This window comes from Epithele typhae (genome assembly GCF_022376455.1).
Source record: "Epithele typhae strain CBS 203.58 chromosome Unknown BXZ73scaffold_60, whole genome shotgun sequence".
NCBI classification, from domain to species: domain Eukaryota; kingdom Fungi; phylum Basidiomycota; class Agaricomycetes; order Polyporales; family Epitheliaceae; genus Epithele; species Epithele typhae.
The window spans coordinates 174,857-192,889 of record NW_025954251.1 but is presented as its reverse complement, the minus strand read 5'-3'; the positions used below and the strand labels follow the sequence as shown (position 1 = coordinate 192,889).

Below are 18,033 nucleotides of genomic sequence, written 5' to 3'. Positions count from 1 at the left end.
CGCGCGATATCGGCCTGCGCGAGGTGATCAGCACGAAGAAAGGAGGCTGCGAGTAGGAGGGCGTACCGCGAGCTCGTGCAGGCCGAGTGGAGCGTTTCTGCGAGTCGTCCGGCTCGGCATCGAAGCAATTTGGGAATTTGAACTCTTGCCGTGGGCGCTTATGAGTATCTCTCATTCCAAGAGGGGGCTTGCGTCGACGACCAACCCCAGGAGATCTTCCTGTCGGACGGTGTACTTGATTTCGAGTCGTGTGGGCTGCCCAGAGGCGAGGTAGTGTTGGAGGATAGAAGGGCCTTGAACGTAGGTGGTGGCGGTTTCATCACAACTCGTCCCGCTGTCCGTAGTGGGGACTCGAGAGCAGAGAGTGTGTGTGGAGTGACGAGGGGAGTTCGTTCTTCAGGAGCGGGAGCGGGAGGAAGAGATGCTCGACTTCCGACTATGAAACGCCGACGGGAGCAATGTACGAGCCCTGCCAGAGGTTCCGTGGTGTAAAGCTCGGGCGCGAGCACGCAAAGATGGGGCATGTTGGTGAATTGCACTTCACAGCGTTTGACGCGGTGGGAACGTACGGGAAGACGCGTATGTCCGACGAAAGACGCAGCTTGCATGTGCGTACCGAGTCAGATCGGGCAGAAAACAGGCAATGTGTCTCGACATACCTCGACACGGACCCTTAAGTCCATCGGCCCCTCCGGACCCGCTACTTGTCGTCAACTTTTCGTGCGCGCCTGGCACGACTTTGACCTGCGCCTCTATCGCCTCGGTATCGGATGAGGCCGCTGGCCGATGACGGTATTAATGTTTCAGACTCTCATCGGTGGAGGTCGGTTCGGGTGGTCATCGAATTCAACCTCGCGCGACGTTGAAGTAACCCTGGCTTAACAGGGAAAACTTGGGCTTGAATGGATACGCATGAGAGTGAATACTGGAGAAAACGTACCATGAGCTTCCACGAACACGTCTGCAAGTCTCTCTAACCCAAGCTTGCACAGGAAACCGATAGCCCACACGAGCTAAGGGTGTAAAGGAGCCTCCATCTCGTCACACATACTGTGGGGTAGCACTACAGGTGAATATGGAACGACGCAGCGGAGTATGTAGCAGGACGCACCTTCATATTCGCCTCGGGTTCGTCCGTCTCAAGTGTAGCCGCGACGCCACAGCGCACCATGGGGCTAGAAAACAAGCTCAAACGTAGTTCGTGCCGCAAAAACGACGAGAACGTACCAGTCACAGCTACTGGAAGGTCCTTCTAGCGTCACTACGTGTCTTTATTCGAGTGAGGACTCTGAGTGGGGCGAAGGCAACGAGTCGCCACGTTCTGCTGGTCGTAGACTGCTCATTCCAAGCTCCTGCGGAGTGGAAGATCGGGCAGCGTGAGGATAACGTCTCCTCCGGATGTGAGACTACGTACCGGCGAGCAAACAGACACGACGCAATGCATATGTAGTGCCGACCTTGAATATCCTCCGCCACGATTTCTTCATGGGTCGGACATGTGGGTGGATTTCGAGATGAGAAGAGTCGGGAAGTGTGGCCGCAGGTACTGGCGAGAAGGAAATATCGTACAGGGAAACATCATCGTGAACGGACGGAGAGGTATGAAGCTTTGAAGACGCAAGGTATTCGCGGCGCACGTCCGATTACGCGTTACTCAAGCCGTCACGAAGTGACGGCGTGACTAGCCGCATTAATTGTCAACAAAGCCTAGACATAGATGCGCAGGCGACAAGTATACTAATGCCATGGATATTTATGTATGATACAGGGTGCAAGGCGTCGGCTCAACACATCGATGAGCCCGGATAACACAGTTCCGCATTGTCCGCAACCTCGAGCCCAACCCCGCGCACCCCCACAGCGACTTTATCCACCCCTCGCTCGACACGGAACACCGTCCATCGACACCTGTCCTTGAATTTCCTGCTCGATATCCACAGCGCGACCGACTCGAGGGCCGGCGGCACAGTCTGCGCAATGACGAGCGCGACCGCGGGCAACGTCGCAGCATAGAACTCCTCGCGGGCCCGCCGGAGGTTCAACTTCCACGGGTGCGCGTAGTCGAGGTTCGCCCACAGCGTGCGCAGACGCGTCAGCGGGGCGAGCTGGCGCGCGATGTCGACCTATATGAGGGGGTCAGCACTGAGAAAGGTCAGATAGAGGTGGTGGTGGACGTACCGCGAGCTCGTGCGGCGGTTTCCACGCCCGAGTGGAAGCTCCGATCGGGTCGTCCGGCTCGAGGTCGGGCCGATATCGAAACAGCTTGAGCTCCTCCAGAAGGGGACATGCGTTGACGACCAGCCCTAGGAGATCTTCACCCGGTCGACGCGGGACGGCGTACTCGATCTCGAGCCGCGTCAGCCGCGCAGAGGCGAGGCATTGCCCGAGGATGGTTTCTAGGGCCTGGGACGTAGGCCGTGGCGGTTTGATGTCACAAGAGCCGACATGGTACTCGTCCCGCTGTGCGTAGTGAGGGTAACAGAGTACTGAGAGCGTATGAAGCGACGATGGGAGCTGTGAGTACATTGGGTCGTCCTCCGGGAGGGGAAGCGGCAAGAATAGGTGTTCCAGCTCCGGCCATGGAAACGACGGCGACGACGAGGGTGACGGGACAGCAAGCCCGACCAGAGGTTCCTTTACGTGAAGCTCAAGCCCGAGGACACGGAGATGGGGCATGTTGGAGAAGAGGGACGCGTAGGAGCGTAGTTGGGGCTGCGGTCGGCGGCCAGGAATCTTGAGGGTGTGGAGTCGGGGCCACCGAAGACGCTCCAGGGTGTCTAGCGGGGCCGACGCCGCGGTGAGTTCGAGGTACTCCAGCGTTCCGCACACGGCCTCGAGAACGGCCGACAATGCCTCAAGTTCGGAGGGAGCTGGAAGGTCGTCGAACGAGAGTAAATTGCCAAAGGTGTATGTGAACGACGTAAGAGGAGCGATCGACGCGGGAGAGAAGAGCTCGGATGGGGTGAGCCTGCGTGGAGCGAACAAGATCCCATGCACCCTGAGCTTGCGCAGAGCAGGTACGGAGAGGATGGCGTGCAATGCCGTCCATGGGACACCGTGTCTGTGGCACATGTTCTTCTTGATCGTGATGGATGACCAATGAGGCATGTGCATGAGGCCGTCCTTGAAGAACGGGGGAGGATCCAGAACTCCGCACAGCCAGACGTTGGTGGCCCATTGAGGCCGACCATGCTGTACGGCATCGGCATCGGGGCATAGACAGTGCAAGGTAACGTGTCTGAGGGACAAGCCTTCAGTCACCACACGCAATGTGTGGACATTAAGACTCACCGGATGAAGGGAAACACCGCGCGTGGCACTCTCCATTGTTCGTTGTCCGGGGTTCTGATGCCTGTCCGGCAACGAGAGAAAAGCACGGGGACTGCCAATGCTCGCAGGTACTTGCATGTCTGAGAAAACGACTTGAGGGTGCGTAGGGAGTCATCGCGAAGCATTTGAATGAGTACTAGTAGTACATCGTCATTGAGACGACTGATTCTGCGAGAACAGCGTGGGTAAGAGCATAGGAAGATGGCGGAAAGTGCGACGGACTCACGATGCACCCTGGACCTGATCATCTACTACACAACATCCTTGGGAGCTAGAAGCCACTCGTGTTTGCGCCAATGAGGGATTGTTGTATAGATACCACAGCCTTCGCGAGATAAGACTAGTCCTCAACCAGTTGGGTGACGGAATGGTGGCCATGGACGATGATAAGTTGCGGCGGGTACAGTGAGCCTAAGAGTTGTCACTACCGCCGGTTATGAGGAGGTCGCGAGGTGTGCGTAGGGTCGCGCGTACTGAATCGAAAGAAGCGAGGTCGTGTAGAAGAAAGGCCTTGAGTCCAAGTCGGCGGTGGACGAGATCATCGGCGTCCTCCAGGGCGGTAACTTCGGCAAGAGCGTGCTCGTCGTCGCGGAGGATTGGCCGCAACTTGAGCTGAGAGAGGACGCTGTTAGATACCTCGGTCGCGTTCGTGTACGAGTACAGACAAACAAAAGACATGTACGTTTGGGCCCTTCGTCCTCGTGAGGTTTGTGCGTGCATCGTGGGCTTCAGCTTCATGGGCGACGGCCCAGGGCGCTCTGTCGCGGTAACTCACAAGGAGGGCCGCGAGCGCGCTTTGCCCTTGTCTCCCGCCCGCCATGACCCCAAACCCGCGCCTATACCCATCCCCACTCAACGCCGAACATCTAATCTCAGTGTCTGTATTAACTAGCATACATCTCAATTGAACTCCAGGGAGCCTTCAATCCCCTCCACGTCGACAAGCCAAGTATCTCTGCGGCCTTCGATAGCACGTTGAAAGAAGGGCGTTTGTGTGTCTTGTAAGTGTCTTCTCTTTTCCCAGACGACTACTTCTCCGCCCACTGCATGTTTCCCGCTGTCTATCCCCTACTCTGTGTCTAAGGGGGAGGTTTTTGTCCTCTGCATAAGATCACGTGACTGGAACGACTCCCTCACATTCTTCGTTCGCGGGATGTGCGGACTATCGGAGCTCTGTCCTTCCCCTGATTTCAGAGTAACAAACATCTCTGAAAGCCGGTCATTGTCCGCATATTTGAGCGTTTATGAGCTATCCAATGGCAACCGCGAGGCTACACCCATGGATGTGCACAACACCACAATGCATATATATATCTGGGGAAGGTTCTGGACGTGTTGCGGACGCTGGCCTCGCGAGGGATCTGGCCTCGGGAGCTGCAGTTTGCGGACGGTGCAAAATTGCGAAGTACCGCCCGACGGGCTCATGCCAGAAGGTCGACTGGCTGCGTAACAAGCAGACGTGCGAACCTAGCATCAAGAAGGTATGGTGACAGAGCGTTGACTTCCGTGTGTAAGCGGGGCGTATATGTCGCAATCTGCATGACCACCTTCCAATCATTTCTCCCGTACTCTCGTGGCTTTATCCTTGGATACACTTTGAATGCCCGTGGAGTACAATGGCTGTGATTCGTGTTGCAGCCTCGACTACTATAGGACTCTGCCAGGGCTCGCGACCGGCTCTGATCAGAGATCAGGAAGCCGATAAGGGAAGCATCGAAGGTACTGGTACGCCCGTGAGTACCTCTGTCAAACCCAGTTCGCAATCAACAGAGCGACGTACCGGTCGCAACCAAGGAAGACTCCCACCAGTATCTCCACAATGCGGCATACGTGACGAGGGCAAGGCTGGCAAGAGGAGTGATAACCAACAGGAACGCAGTCGCGCAAGCTCCCGCCCCTTGCCACTTGTCGTCAATCTCGAGCCCGTAATACGGGTGGCTCGTGAGCTCGTCCATGAGAACCTTCGCCCCGCGCCAGACGTCGGGCCTGCGAAGCACCTTCCCTCTGTGGAGGTCAAGGGCTGCCGTCGGTGTATATTCGACCCGCGTGATTTCGCGGGTGAAGGGGTTGGCCTGTCAGGGGGATGCAGACGTCAGTCGAGAGCTGACGTGGACCAGATCGTCCTTACTTCAACGAGCTGGATAGACCTGTTGCAAGCGTAGGGGTCAGCCGAGGAAACCTGGGGAGATGAGAGGAGTGGGCCCTGACGTGATGTTCTTGAACACAAAGCGCCTGTTCAACGACCCACGATGCGAGTGGTACACCTCCAGCAGTCTCATCATGAGCTGCTCATCGTCATCGTGCGGGTATGCATCCACGGTAAGGTGTCTGCACCCCAAAATGACGAGGAACCGGAGGGGTACCGGCTCAGCAGGAGGTCGACGGGACCTCACAGTAACCACCGCAGGTGCGTGATGATGCGGCCTCCCTGCGTATGTGTATCCTACGCGCCTCTGGACCAAATTTGCAGCGGAAACCGGCGCCGGATCTGCCCACGGTAGTCAGAGCGGGCTTCATGGGAGAGCATATGTAGTGACGACGCACCCAGACTCACGATCGCGTATTGCGAAATCCGGGGTGAAAAGAGGCTGAGGGCGGGTGACACTGATGTCGTAGCCTGAGTATGTCGCTGACGCTGAGACACAGCGAGATATGACGACTGCGATGTGACGGTATAATTGGAGGGATGACTAGACGACGTCTTCATAACGCTGGTATCTGCAAATACCAAAATGAGCCCTTGTCCCACACCGAACGATATCACAAAACTTACCTAGAGAGCCGCGCCGTGGCGCCAAAAAAGTACTACGTTGCCCAGGATAAGGGCCGATTCCCGAAGCATGATCCTCTGTCCGAAGCACGTTTCCTAACCATGAATGTTCCAATGTGACGAGTGAGATACATAGCTTACACGACAAAACATAACTTCAGGAACTAACCATCCGCGCCATTACTGGAGAGACTTGGGCGCATCGGAAGGTAAGTTTCGCGATGACGTGATATGGTGTGGTCTACGTATGTGGGCAAGGCCACCATTTTGCTTAATGGAGGTAGGCTTGTGAGGCGTTGATTGGCTGTATGAGGTACGGAGACAGAGCGGCTTTAGAACAGTAGGCGACGAGACGACTGAAGGCCCAAAGGCCCGATTACCTTTATGTATGAGTTATTGGGCACTTGAGCCTGAGGCTGTGGACTTCTCTGATCCGTTCAATGTCTAAGTTCCTACCTATGCACTTTGACAACGAAAAGCACAGCAGTTTCACCGCCCTGCACGGCTGGAGCGCATGCCGCGGTCTTCTCGAATTCCAAGTCCGGTTCCAAGCCTCATGAACGAGCCTGAAACGCAGACCCTACAACGAAATTAAAATGGCCCGCCCATAGTTCTCCCAGGGTGTAGCGCACCTGGGGATTTCGATACGGAACGAAGGCGATGCAGGGCATCGCCCAGTGTACCCACGCCTCGTAAGAAGGCTTTCACTCAGCTTATGTGTGATGCACATCTATTGGTGTTCCCGCATCCTGGTGAAATGGTGAGTGGTAACCCTTGTTCCACTCACTCCGCTTACACGGACGTACAGGTGGCCGGACGGTGGAAGATGACCGAGCGACCACACGAAGCGGAACCCACCGGTACGCCATCTCCGGAAGTGACAACATCGAGGGCTGCTTTCTGGACTTCCCGCGACTGGCATGATATCAGTGATCGTTTTTGCGTTTTGGGCGTTCAGCCCCCAAGCTCCTCCATACTTCGCGACGAAAGATATGGCATGGATTCGCGAACCAGTGACACATTAGTAAATAGCCGTATTATCCATGCTCAAGACTGCCAACCTGCTCTCCGTCAGTGCCTTATAGGCGCGGGTGCGCATTCTCGAAGACTTCAGTACTTGAAGCGAAGTACGCCCGGGAACAACGCGCTGACCCACAGCTGAGCGACCTGCATGACCAAGTCTGCAAACGCGTTACACCGTCAGCACGGAAGTGACCTAGCACGCCCCATCTACTTACTGGAGACGTCCGATGCATTGTCCAAATTCCCGACGACCGTCGCGTAGACCACGGCAACGATGGGGATTGCAGCCGTGGACACGAACACGAGAGCTAGGATAAGGGTGGAGTCGTTGCACTCCACGAACTCGACCCCGAACTCGTGCTCGCGGAGGATGCCGTTTTCTCTCTCGCGGGCGAAGGAGTTGATGATGTGCCGTTGGCCCCGGCGCTGCTGGGGGTGTGCAAGCAGGCGCCGGATGCGTCGTGGGTCGTCGGTAGCCAGTGCGCCCATCCCCTTGCGTTGTGGCCAAACGAACCTGGGATCGATCTGGGACCGGTGGAGATATCAGTGGCTGTCTCTACCGAAAGCTTTGTGGGTGCAACGCACTTCGACAATCATTAAGGACCTACGGGACGTGTCGGGTCAGTCCTCAGTAGACAAGGACGACGAGCAGGGGACGTACTTGATGCACTTCACGGACAGCCATTTGCCCCTCCATCCGCGCAGAGCGTCGTACGTCTCCGCGAGCTCGTTCAGGAGCACCTCATCGTCCCATCGCATCTTCACTTCCAGCTCCTTGTGCTCCTCGCCTCGATAGACTTTGAGCTTGAACTCAGCCAGTTCGTCTTCAAGAGTAACTTTGTTGTTGGGCGTCAAAGTCTTGTTTCCCCATGGGGGAGTCGCTAGTGAGGAGGGGATATGGGCGGAAAGGGAATGGCCGCGGTCCACGAAAGGATAGTATCCGTTGTGCGTGGGCTGGGGAGTTGTGGCCATGAATTCGCGGTCAAGGTCATGTGCCAAGGCGGATTCGTGGAGGGACTCCGTCCAACTTGCCACCGGTGAGAGGGAAAGGCCGACAGACACGCCGGTGGTAAATGTTGCAGGGGAATTCGTTCTTGATTCTCGGGGAGCGGGTGTTCGCTGGCGACTTGGGGAGCGTGCGCGCGCATTTGCTTCGTCCGCAACTGGGGAGGCTGAGAAGGCAAGCGTATGAGTACGGGTAAAGCGAAGAGGACAGGAAACAGTGCTTGCCAGGCTCAGTGTTGCGACGCGTCGAGCTCCGATAGCGCAGTTGCGGAGAGACCGTGCGTTCGGATACATGGGAGACCTCAAGTTCCGGCACTGACAATGCACGCGCATCTTGTGCATTAGAGGAGATAGACGGGATGCTCGTCTGTGAGGAAGTGTGGGGAGAGTCAAGCGATGAGTGACGACACGGTACGGGAGGTTCGGTTGGGAAGGCGAGATTGCGAATTCCTGTCGGAGGATCCGTGTATGATCTTGGCGAGAGAGACGAATGAGCAAGATCTGTCCGTTCAGAGTCATCGTGCCGCATGGAGCGATCTTGAGGTGCTGCAAGGAATAAGATGAGCGACTGGCGGGCGAAGCCAACGCAACTGCATACCATTCCTACGAGCCCGCGCGTCATCGTCAAGATGCAAAGACATACTGCACGTCTCCAGAGGCCCTACGAGTCTGAGCAAATTGGTCGTATGGGGCTTCGAATAGGTGCTGCCATCCGTGGGTCATATACGCTCGCGTCGAACTTGGCTGTGCGTCCTCGAGGTCTTCCAGAGGAAGACGCGTACCGTGCCATGAACCTAATAAAGCACAAATGAAGACCATACAAGCTCCTGTAGGTGCACAGGCTTGTTAGAACCCAACTATGCGGTAGGAACAGGTATTCCCACCGAGCACTGCCGGTGCCCACATGCAGTCCGCGCGGAAGCTGGGAGGTGTGCGGTCCTTGATTGAGGCCATCGTGGCCAGCCAGCTCGCACCGGCGAGCACATGCAGAGGGCGTCATGGGAGAGAGAATGTCGGGACAACCTCGCAGCCGGAGATTCCGTTGGTCGCGACCCGCGCGCGACGGCGGAGGACAGCAGTCACGGGTTGGGCGAACACGTCGCCAGCGCCTGTGCAGGTGACCGCACATCTCAGCTTTATACCACCATCCCGCCCTCCTGCTCGTCCTTCTCAGCCTCGGTCGCGCTGGCTGCTGCCTTTTGGCGCCTCCTTCACCCTCAGAGACGATGGCGACGATGACCAAGACCGTCGACCCGGCCGCGGACTCCCTGCTCGACAAGCTCGACGAGCTCGTCCCCGCCCCTCTCGCCCAATTCGATGCGTTCCCCAAGCTCCCGGCATCCTACAAGTCTCGGTCCGAGTCGCGCGGGTTCCTCACCATCTTCGTCGCATTCGTCGCCTTCCTCCTCATTGCCAACGACCTCGGAGAGTACATCTGGGGATGGCCCGATTACGAGTTTGGCGTCGATCTGGACGCCTCGCCTACGATTGACATTAATGTCGACATGGTTGTCAATATGCCTTGCCAATGTGAGTCACTGTTTGGTTGGAACTCGAGGCTATCGGTAGACCTTGCATTACCCATTGCCCTGCCCTGGTTACGCGCGTGTGTGCTGATCGGACACGCCCAGACGTCAGTGTAGACCTTCGCGACGCCGTCGGTGACCGTCTCTACCTCAGCGATGGTTTCACTCGGGATGGCACCACGTTCGACATCGGGCAGGCCACGACGTTGAAAGAGCATGCCGAAGCCCTGTCGGCGCGCCAGGCCGTGGCACAATCTCGTCGCTCGCGCGGTCTGTTCGACGTCCTCCTTTGGCGGACGGCCAGCGCCTTCAAACCTACCTACAACCACAAGCCGGATGCTAGTGCATGCAGGGTGTACGGAACCATTACGGCTAAAAAGGTCACTGGTGAGTACCTTCCTTTACTTTTCGCACGCAAAAGGGCCAACCCGCCTCCCTCCAGCGAACCTGCATGTCACGACCGCTGGACATGGCTATGCCAGTCACCAGCACGTTGACCACAAACGTGCGTACCTATTTCCCTGAGCGAAGATGTATGCTGAGACGGTATACAGTCATGAACTTGTCGCACGTCATCACGGAGTTCTCCTTTGGCCCCTATTTCCCGGACATCACCCAGCCTCTCGACAACTCGTTCGAAATCACACAAGATCGTGCGTACTAGCTCTCCTAGTTCTATCCTGGTAATATCAGGCTAACACCATATACAGCGTTCGTTGCCTATCAGTACTTCCTGCATGTCGTCCCGACGACCTACATTGCTCCTCGCTCCAAACCCTTGAACACCCATCAGTACAGCGTAACGCACTACACGCGAGTGCTCGGCCACCACCAAGGCACCCCTGGGATCTTCTTCAAGTTCGACCTGGACCCCCTCAAGCTTACTATCCACCAACGCACTACCTCCTTCATCGAACTTGTCGTTCGCTGCGTAGGAGTTGTCGGTGGAGTCTTCGTATGCATGGGCTACGCCGTGAAGATCACCTCGCACGCCGTCGAGGCCGTCACCGGTGCAGACAAGTCCTCCGGCATCGTCGCTGCCGAAGCCTCTGGCGTCGGCTCCCTCCGGAAACGCCTCGGCGGCGACCTACGCCTCCGCCCCGGCGGCAGCGCGCGCGACCGCGTCGTCCGGCATGGTAGCGGATGGATGGTCGAAGGTGGCTCCCCCTACGGTTCGTACGCCGGCACGCCCGTCACACCCGCCTTCAGCGCCGGTTCCCCCTTCACTCCACACACCCCGAGCTTCACCCCTGGGCCGCCGCCCAGCGCGGGCCCGTACACTCCGAGCGCAATGCCCAGCGCGCCGACGCCGCGGAGCGCGTCGTACACGCACGGCCAGCAGGGCCTCGGGATCGCCTCCCCACGTCCGACGTCGATGCTCTCCCCGCACTCGTCTACGAGCGCGATCCCGACCGCGGCGACGCTGGGCTCGCCGTATGCGGGTGCACCGGGCAGCCTGCCGGGCACGCCAGGGCTGTACGCGAACTTCCCGCCGACGCCCAACCCGGTGAGCGCGGGGCCGGCCGCAGGGGGCGGCGTGTTCGCGGCGCAGCAGGCGGGGGCGCCGCCGAGGAGCAACGGGCTGAGGTCCGCGAGCTTGAACGGGAGCGCGGGGTTGCCGAACGGGAAGAAGGATGACTGAGCGGTGGCCGAGATGTACGTAGAGTAGGGAGTGTATATCTATTGGTTGTCTGGGATTCTAGGTGCGGTACCACATCGGGGAGCTGAGTCGCCGTAGTCTGAGAACAGTTCTCCGTCAAGCAGCAAGTGGCAACGGCCTTCAGTGCTTCAGTTTCCTCATTCCCGTTGAAAACACGTTTCCGTTCAAAGCCATCATTGAACCCTTGCGGAGCCTGAATACGATGCCCGCACCTGCGGTCAGCGGTCAGCATCCTCGCCCGGACGCGGCGCGACTACAACCGCATCTACGTCTCATCGGCCAGCGATCAGCCTTCGAAATCCACCCTACCGCTCTTCGATGGCCTCAGAGCGTCTTCCCATAGAAGTCGCCGAGCGGGTGATCGACGCACTCGGCGTCGGCGTCCAAACCGATCTCGCTACGCTCACCTCCTGCGCCCGAGTCCACACAAGATGGCTCCCCAGAAGTCGCATCCACATATGGAGAAAAGTAAAGGTTTCCAGCTTGGAGGCTCTCCACTCGATTCATGAAACATTTCAACGCTCCCCGGACTTGTGTTCGTTGGTCCATACCGTTAGGCTCATCGGAATGTCGAAGGAGTCGGCCCCCTGGGCTGCACCTGTGGTACTCCTTCCGTATCTCGCACATATCAACACATGGGAAATTTCATCCTGTACAAATGGATTTCCTCCGGCTGTCTTGGCTTGCTTTCGGCGATACACCGCAGTCAAGACTTTGGTTATCGGCTTCTCCGACTTTCCCACACCGCTCCATGTGTACCGACTCGCCCATGCATTCCCCGCCCTCCAGTTGCTTGAACTGTCCGACTGCGGCTGCAAAGCTCCCTCCCCCGACCAAGCACTCATCTCAATAAAAACTCGCGGGAAGCTATCGCATCTAAAGGTGAGACATTTGATCGCACGAAGACCAATGAAAAGACTGAATTTTCCGAGTTCCGCAGCTTGACGGCCGCCTGTACAAAACTGAAGACCTATCCTTGCAGCTTTTAGAGGTCCTTTCTGGAAGTAGACCAACGTTCACACACCTTGATCTCAGCCAGGAATGGCTCACTCTAGCAGGTACATGTACGCGTTCACCCCACGATGGAGCTTCTGACTCACTCTCGTCGGCACTTTCAGGCTTACCACTCGCGAGCTATACCAATCTTGAACGTTTATCTGTGCGATTTTCCAAGCGTGACGATGCAGAACTCTTCTCTAAACCCGCATCGCTCCAGAAACTGAATGCGCTAATGGACCTTGGTCTCCCGCAATCGCTACGGGCCCTGGAGATCACTCTAGACAGATATCTGGCCTATTTCATTGGTTTTGAGCACAACAGTGATCAAAAAACAGTCCTCCACAACTTCACAAGGCTGGTGAAGGACCATATCTTTCTTGGCACGAACGGAGTCAAATTTATAGTCAGAAACTCGACGCAGAATTTCATGAACACATCATCAGGCAAAAACACCTTGTCTCCACATCTGGAAAACCCCAAAATCCTAATTAGTACTATCATGTATAATACTAGTGCTATCGCTTCACTAATGGGACTACTGAATTTTGACCCTTCTAACACATACTAAAGGGATACTAGTGCTTGAGCTCCTCGTATAATATATCTATCTGCAACTATTACTTCACCTATCACTGGACACTGCTGTCTAGCCGGAATACACACAGCTAGCACAGGTCTAACCAGTGACTAACTACTGCAATTTTGGGCGTCTGTAGAGCCAATTGACACACAGCAGGTGTGTATTGAGCCCATAATATGTTTGGAAATCAAGAAGTAGTGACTAATGCAATCAATAGATCACACAAACGTGAAGGAGAAGCAAATATATTTGTGTTCATTACACTACAACGTAGACAGTAGACTACAAACGAAGACAGTGAACACATCCACTCGGGCGAGACGTGTGATACAGGCAAGAACGAGGTGGGTGAGGTAAGCGTCATGGATGATGCAGACGCGGGCGCGAGATGGGAGACGTGGGCGAGGGAGGCGACGCGGGCGAGGGAGGCGACGCGGGCGAGGGAGGCGAGAGAGGCGAGGGAGGTGACGTGGACGAAGTGGGCGGCACGGACATGCGCAACGCGACGTGGGTGGGGGCGAGGGCGACGTGGACACAGGAAACGTGGGCGGACGAGGCGGGTCGCGCAGTCACACAGGAGCGAGACGTGGGCGACATGTTGACGCAGGAGTGAGACGCAGGCGACGAGGACGACGTGGGTGAAATAGATGACGCGAGACGGGAGTGCGATGCGGGTGAGACGGGCGAGGCGGATGGGACGGGCAAGGAGAGCGGGACGAGCAACGAGCGAGAGGCGGGATTGACGGACGAGGGCCAGACTGACGCAGGCAAGCGCGAGGCGGCAGGCGCGATGTGAGCGAGGGGGCAACACGGCGGGGTGTGGGCGACGCGGGCGAGGGCAAGACAAGAGAGATGGGAAAGATGCACAAAACAGGCGAGGGAGGTGGGTGACGCAGGGGATGCAGTCGACGCGATCAACGCAGGGGACGCGGTCAAGGTGCGAGACGTAGGCTCAGAGGGGCAAGAAGCGGGCAACGCGGGCAAGACGCGGGCGTCGCGGAGGTGGCAACGGGCGTGGATGGCATGAGCGAGATAGGTGACGCAAGCGAGGCGGGTGCAAGACGGTACAAGACGGGCGAGATCCGGGATAAAGCGAGCGAGATGGGCGACACAGACGAGACGGATGAGACGGGCCAGGCAGGCGAGACGGACGAAGTGGGGGTGAGGACAGAGATACGAACGAGGTGCGGGGCGCAGGCGAGACGGTGGCGACATGGGCCGTTCCGAGCAGTCGTGCTCCCTGCTGCTGGGCTCGGTAGGCGGCATTGGAGAAGTCGGGGCGAGGGTTGGCGTCGGGGCGGCGAGGACGGGAGCTGGGCGGAGAGGATCGAGGGCAACGTCAAGGTGACGACGAGCGTCGACGAGGAGGTTGCTGGCAGTGCCTGCAAGCGCTGGAGTCCGCGCAACGGGCGTCGATTCCCACGTATCCGGCGCTGCCAGTAGGTCGCTCTGAGTCTGACTCCACGCTGCCCATCTTCCACGTCCTCCCCGTCCTGCCCATCCTCGTCCTCCCGTCTTTTCCTCCTGGCGCAACATCTCTGAGGACCACGCAAACGCGCCCCTCACCCGCCGCTTCCTCAATGAGCTGTTGCAGCCCCCTTTGTCTTGGTGAGTTCCCCGTTCTGCTCTCCTGCGCTCCCCGCCTCGCCCACCATCTCCCCAGGCCCTGGCCGTGCCATCGACCTCGTCCCTACAACGAGCCCGTCCCAACGACGCTCATTCCGACGCGGTTGTGCCGTGTGGCCGTTGCCGTCGTGTCGCACGTCGCACGCACGCCGTCTGCGCACGCCGCGGTGCGCACCACCTGCCAGCAAACACCTCGTCCTCCCCGTCCTCCACATCCTGGCGTCTTCGTATCCCCAGCCCATATTCTGCGCCCTTCGCCTCAACCTTTTGACCCCACAATGCGCGACGACGTCTGCGGCCACACCCCACCCCTGTAAGTTCCCCACTCCACCGTCCTGCGCTTCCTACCTCGCCCACCGCCTCCCCAGGCCCCGGCTGCGCCATCGTCCCTGTCCCCTCAATGAGCATGTCGCAACAGGCGTACTCGGCGGGGCGCTCTTTCCGCCCATGCGGCCGTGGTGCGCCGTCGTTACCACTCGCGCGCCACAACGCCGTTCGCCTGCGCTTTCCCTGTGTACAACCCTCGTGCGCGGCCTCCTCATCTCCAGTGGGTCGCAAAGGGGAAAGAGGCCTGCGCCACGGCGGTAACGCATGTGAAGGCTCACGCCCTCGAATGACAGGGTACGGAGGAGGACCCAACCTCAGTGCTCGGAGGTAAGTTTTCTCCGGTTTGCTTGCCCTACGCTCACTCACTCACGCATTCTGATCTCGTCGCTGTCACCCACGTCGCCCGCGTCCGCCTCGTCTGCTTCGCCCACGTCGCCTGCATTGCCTGTGTCGCCCACCTGGTCCATCTCGCCCTGGCCCGTCTCGCCATCACCCGTCATGCCCCGTGTTGACCTTGTCTACCTCGTCCTCGCCCGCGTCTTGTCCCCGCGTCGCCGTCTCACCCCACCGTCTCCCACCTCTCCCAAATGTCCGCGCCGCCCACATCTTCCCCACATCACCCACGTCACACCCCCGCGCCGCCCTCACTCTCACCCGGGGCCCACGTCGTCCGCATCTTCCGCGTCTGCGTCTTCCCTGCGTCGTCCTCGTCCACCTCGTCCACCTCGTCCACCTCGTCCACCTCGTCCACCTCGTCCACCTCGTCCACCTCGCCCGTCTCGCCCTTGCCCATCTCGCCCACGTAATGCTCTCACATCGCCCATTTTTGCCCGCGTTGCCCTCCTGCCAGCGTCCTCCGCCTGAATCCGCCACCTCCACCCGCGCTGCCCTCCGCCTGCGTCGCCCACCTCCGCGTCGTCCTCCTTCTCGTTGCCCGCCTCCGCACGCCTCGCGCGCCTGCTCGGCCTCCACAGCACCCACCTCCCACACGGCAAGTCCACCGCGGCTCGAGGGCGCGATCCGCAGGAGCCGCAATGCTCCGCGCGCCCACTTCTACTCGGTGGGTCCGTCATGCCTTCCCCTCCTGCGCTTCTCTTCTCGCTCACCTCCCTGACTCCAGGCCGCACAGGCGATCCCAGGCCACTGCAGAGCGGCCGCCACTTTCACGTTGCCCGCGTCCCCCTTCTTCCGGTATGTCTCTCGTTCGTCTCCCACGTCACTGCTTACTCATCACGCTGTCTAGGTCGTGCTCCACAATATGGCGTTCACTCCACAGCAGATCACATCCGGGCCCGCGGACAACGCGAACCCGGCGATCCTTGAGACAAGAGCCGCTGGCGCATGTTGTCCGTGTGCGACTACATCGGCGACACGCATGCGCACCTCGTCGGGCTCGTGACCGCCCTCCGTCCCTTGCCGCTCGCGCGCTGCGAGCTCGTTACTGCGTAGACACATGCCGGTGGGGAAGGCTCTGTAGCTCTGTAAATAGCTGGTTGTCTTGTACGATACTTTGTGTAGTCTAGTCGTCTTTGCCAATAAATTTCGTTCTCATTACCTCTATCTGTGTGACTATCCCTGATATTGGTCCACTAATCTGAACTATTTCTGAGCTGCCCTACTATGTCCAGATGCATGAACTAATGCTTGCCTACACCTATGACTATCCCTGGCTATTTGACTAGATTAGTTTGGGGGACTTCTAAATAGACCTAATCGACTATTCCTGACTATTCGTCTAATTAGTGCTAAATAGTCCTAATTAGGGTTTCCCTGACGCAGAGTGCAACGGAGTCTCGAGAGTAGCCGGAGCAGCCTGAGACAAGTACCCTTTTATGGAGCATCTCGGAGCTCGGCGGGCGGCTCGCGCGTGCTCTGGAGTCTTGGCGCCAGCTCACCGAGTGCTCTGGAGTAGCTCCGAGCACCCTCTCCAGAGTACTCTGGAGCAGTCGCGAGTACGTTTGCACCAGTGCAAATCCTGGGGTCTGGTCATCCATATCGCACATTCATTGGACAGGCATAAAATATATTGATTTGACGGGCAAAACAGCATGTACTACTGGTCGCCTACAACACTCCCGAGGTGACGAAACACCCTCCTACCCAGCTCCATTGCGCCCAGCGATCTCCGCACCCCCAGCCCACGACACCTCTCCCTGGCCCTGACAGCTACGACCCGCACGACGTTCAAGCGTAGCGCGGCTCCATGCACCGCATCGCCCGCACCCTCCGCCCGCACCCTCCGCCCGCACCCAAACAGAACCCCGCTCACCGGCAACGCGTTCTTCGCGCCCCAAGCTCCATCTCCACGTCATGCCTGAGCACCCGATGGCCGTGGACCCGCACCTGCAGGCCATCTGTGACTGCTTCGGGCCCGGCGGTGCGCACGCGTTGTTGCGCGCGTAGTCGCGCTCCCCGGGCTTGTGCTCATGTTGGGTATGGCCTCCAATGCCGTATGGATGACCATGACGATGAGAGACTGGGCGCACATCTTCACTGTTGCGGGCCTAACCAGGCGTAACGCGCAACGGTAGCTCACGGGAGGAGCGAGCAAGGCTACGAGTTCTCATCTATCAAAGACTGTCAGCGGGGGAGAGGGAGACGAGCGGGAGGAGACGTACCTTACGAGCGCCGTGATGTTGTCGTATGCGGACGCAAGCAGACACAGACTGGGACGGAGGGGATCGCGGGGCTTGCCCATGAATATACAGGCGCAATACAAGAGCAAACAAGTAGAAATTGTACTTACGTACGAAAAGAATGCAGCTGCGTATCGTCGTCGAACAGGGAGGATGGTGTCGGGCGAGTGTGTAGTGCCACCCGCATGGACTTGGGCTGGGGCTTCAAGCAAATTGCGCGTCAGACGACAATGCGGGCTGGGAACGCGGCAGCAGAGCATCAGAAGGGGGAAAAACTCACCGCCGCAGCGCCAAAGCATGCACGTTGTGCCATGCATTTGTGTCGTCCCCTGAGTGGCGTGCGAGACGCTTTCAGTCTCCGTGATCGAATAGTGTGTGCGGAGCGCTATGGAAGTGGTGAGAATCGGGGTGAAGACAAAGCTCGAGAGTCGAAAGGAAATGGATTTTAAAGACAGCGAAGGGGGTGAATAGAAATGGCGGAGAGGTCGTGAATGAGAAGGTCGTGGGAGAGGCTGCCGAGAAAAGCGTGGCCGAGGGCGATAGCGACTGGG

At 58.3% G+C, this 18,033-nt stretch overlaps 6 protein-coding genes across 6 annotated transcripts; 2 read left to right on the top strand and 4 right to left on the bottom strand.

Annotated features, from left to right (window-relative positions):
* Positions 1-2,136: 2,136 nt before the first annotated feature.
* BXZ73DRAFT_52732 (uncharacterized protein) lies at positions 2,137-3,578 on the bottom strand (the record flags this gene model as incomplete). The annotated part of the gene is made up of 2 exons (XM_048020862.1): positions 2,137-3,238; positions 3,292-3,578. The coding sequence occupies 2 exons, from the start codon at positions 3,576-3,578 to the stop codon at positions 2,137-2,139; spliced, it is 1,389 nt and encodes a 462-aa protein (XP_047874107.1).
* Positions 3,579-5,020: 1,442 nt separating this feature from the next.
* On the bottom strand, positions 5,021-5,609 carry BXZ73DRAFT_105085 (uncharacterized protein; the record flags this gene model as incomplete). Its single annotated transcript, XM_048016129.1, has 4 exons — positions 5,021-5,052; positions 5,111-5,402; positions 5,459-5,477; positions 5,539-5,609. The coding sequence occupies 4 exons, from the start codon at positions 5,607-5,609 to the stop codon at positions 5,021-5,023; spliced, it is 414 nt and encodes a 137-aa protein (XP_047874106.1).
* A 1,601-nt stretch (positions 5,610-7,210) lies between these two features.
* Positions 7,211-8,095, bottom strand: BXZ73DRAFT_105084 (uncharacterized protein; the record flags this gene model as incomplete). The annotated part of the gene is made up of 4 exons (XM_048016128.1): positions 7,211-7,281; positions 7,339-7,648; positions 7,709-7,727; positions 7,785-8,095. The coding sequence occupies 4 exons, from the start codon at positions 8,093-8,095 to the stop codon at positions 7,211-7,213; spliced, it is 711 nt and encodes a 236-aa protein (XP_047874105.1).
* Positions 8,096-9,354: 1,259 nt separating this feature from the next.
* Positions 9,355-11,296, top strand: BXZ73DRAFT_52718 (endoplasmic reticulum vesicle transporter-domain-containing protein; the record flags this gene model as incomplete). The annotated part of the gene is made up of 5 exons (XM_048020861.1): positions 9,355-9,658; positions 9,760-10,041; positions 10,097-10,159; positions 10,209-10,307; positions 10,365-11,296. The coding sequence occupies 5 exons, from the start codon at positions 9,355-9,357 to the stop codon at positions 11,294-11,296; spliced, it is 1,680 nt and encodes a 559-aa protein (XP_047874104.1).
* A 3,174-nt stretch (positions 11,297-14,470) lies between these two features.
* BXZ73DRAFT_80464 (uncharacterized protein) lies at positions 14,471-15,639 on the bottom strand (the record flags this gene model as incomplete). The annotated part of the gene is made up of 4 exons (XM_048023286.1): positions 14,471-14,583; positions 14,681-15,090; positions 15,213-15,319; positions 15,478-15,639. 4 exons carry the CDS (start codon positions 15,637-15,639, stop codon positions 14,471-14,473), a joined length of 792 nt encoding a protein of 263 aa, XP_047874103.1.
* A 278-nt stretch (positions 15,640-15,917) lies between these two features.
* Positions 15,918-16,245, top strand: BXZ73DRAFT_105082 (uncharacterized protein; the record flags this gene model as incomplete). The annotated part of the gene is made up of 2 exons (XM_048016127.1): positions 15,918-16,037; positions 16,090-16,245. The coding sequence occupies 2 exons, from the start codon at positions 15,918-15,920 to the stop codon at positions 16,243-16,245; spliced, it is 276 nt and encodes a 91-aa protein (XP_047874102.1).
* Between the last annotated feature and the right edge of the window lie 1,788 nt (positions 16,246-18,033).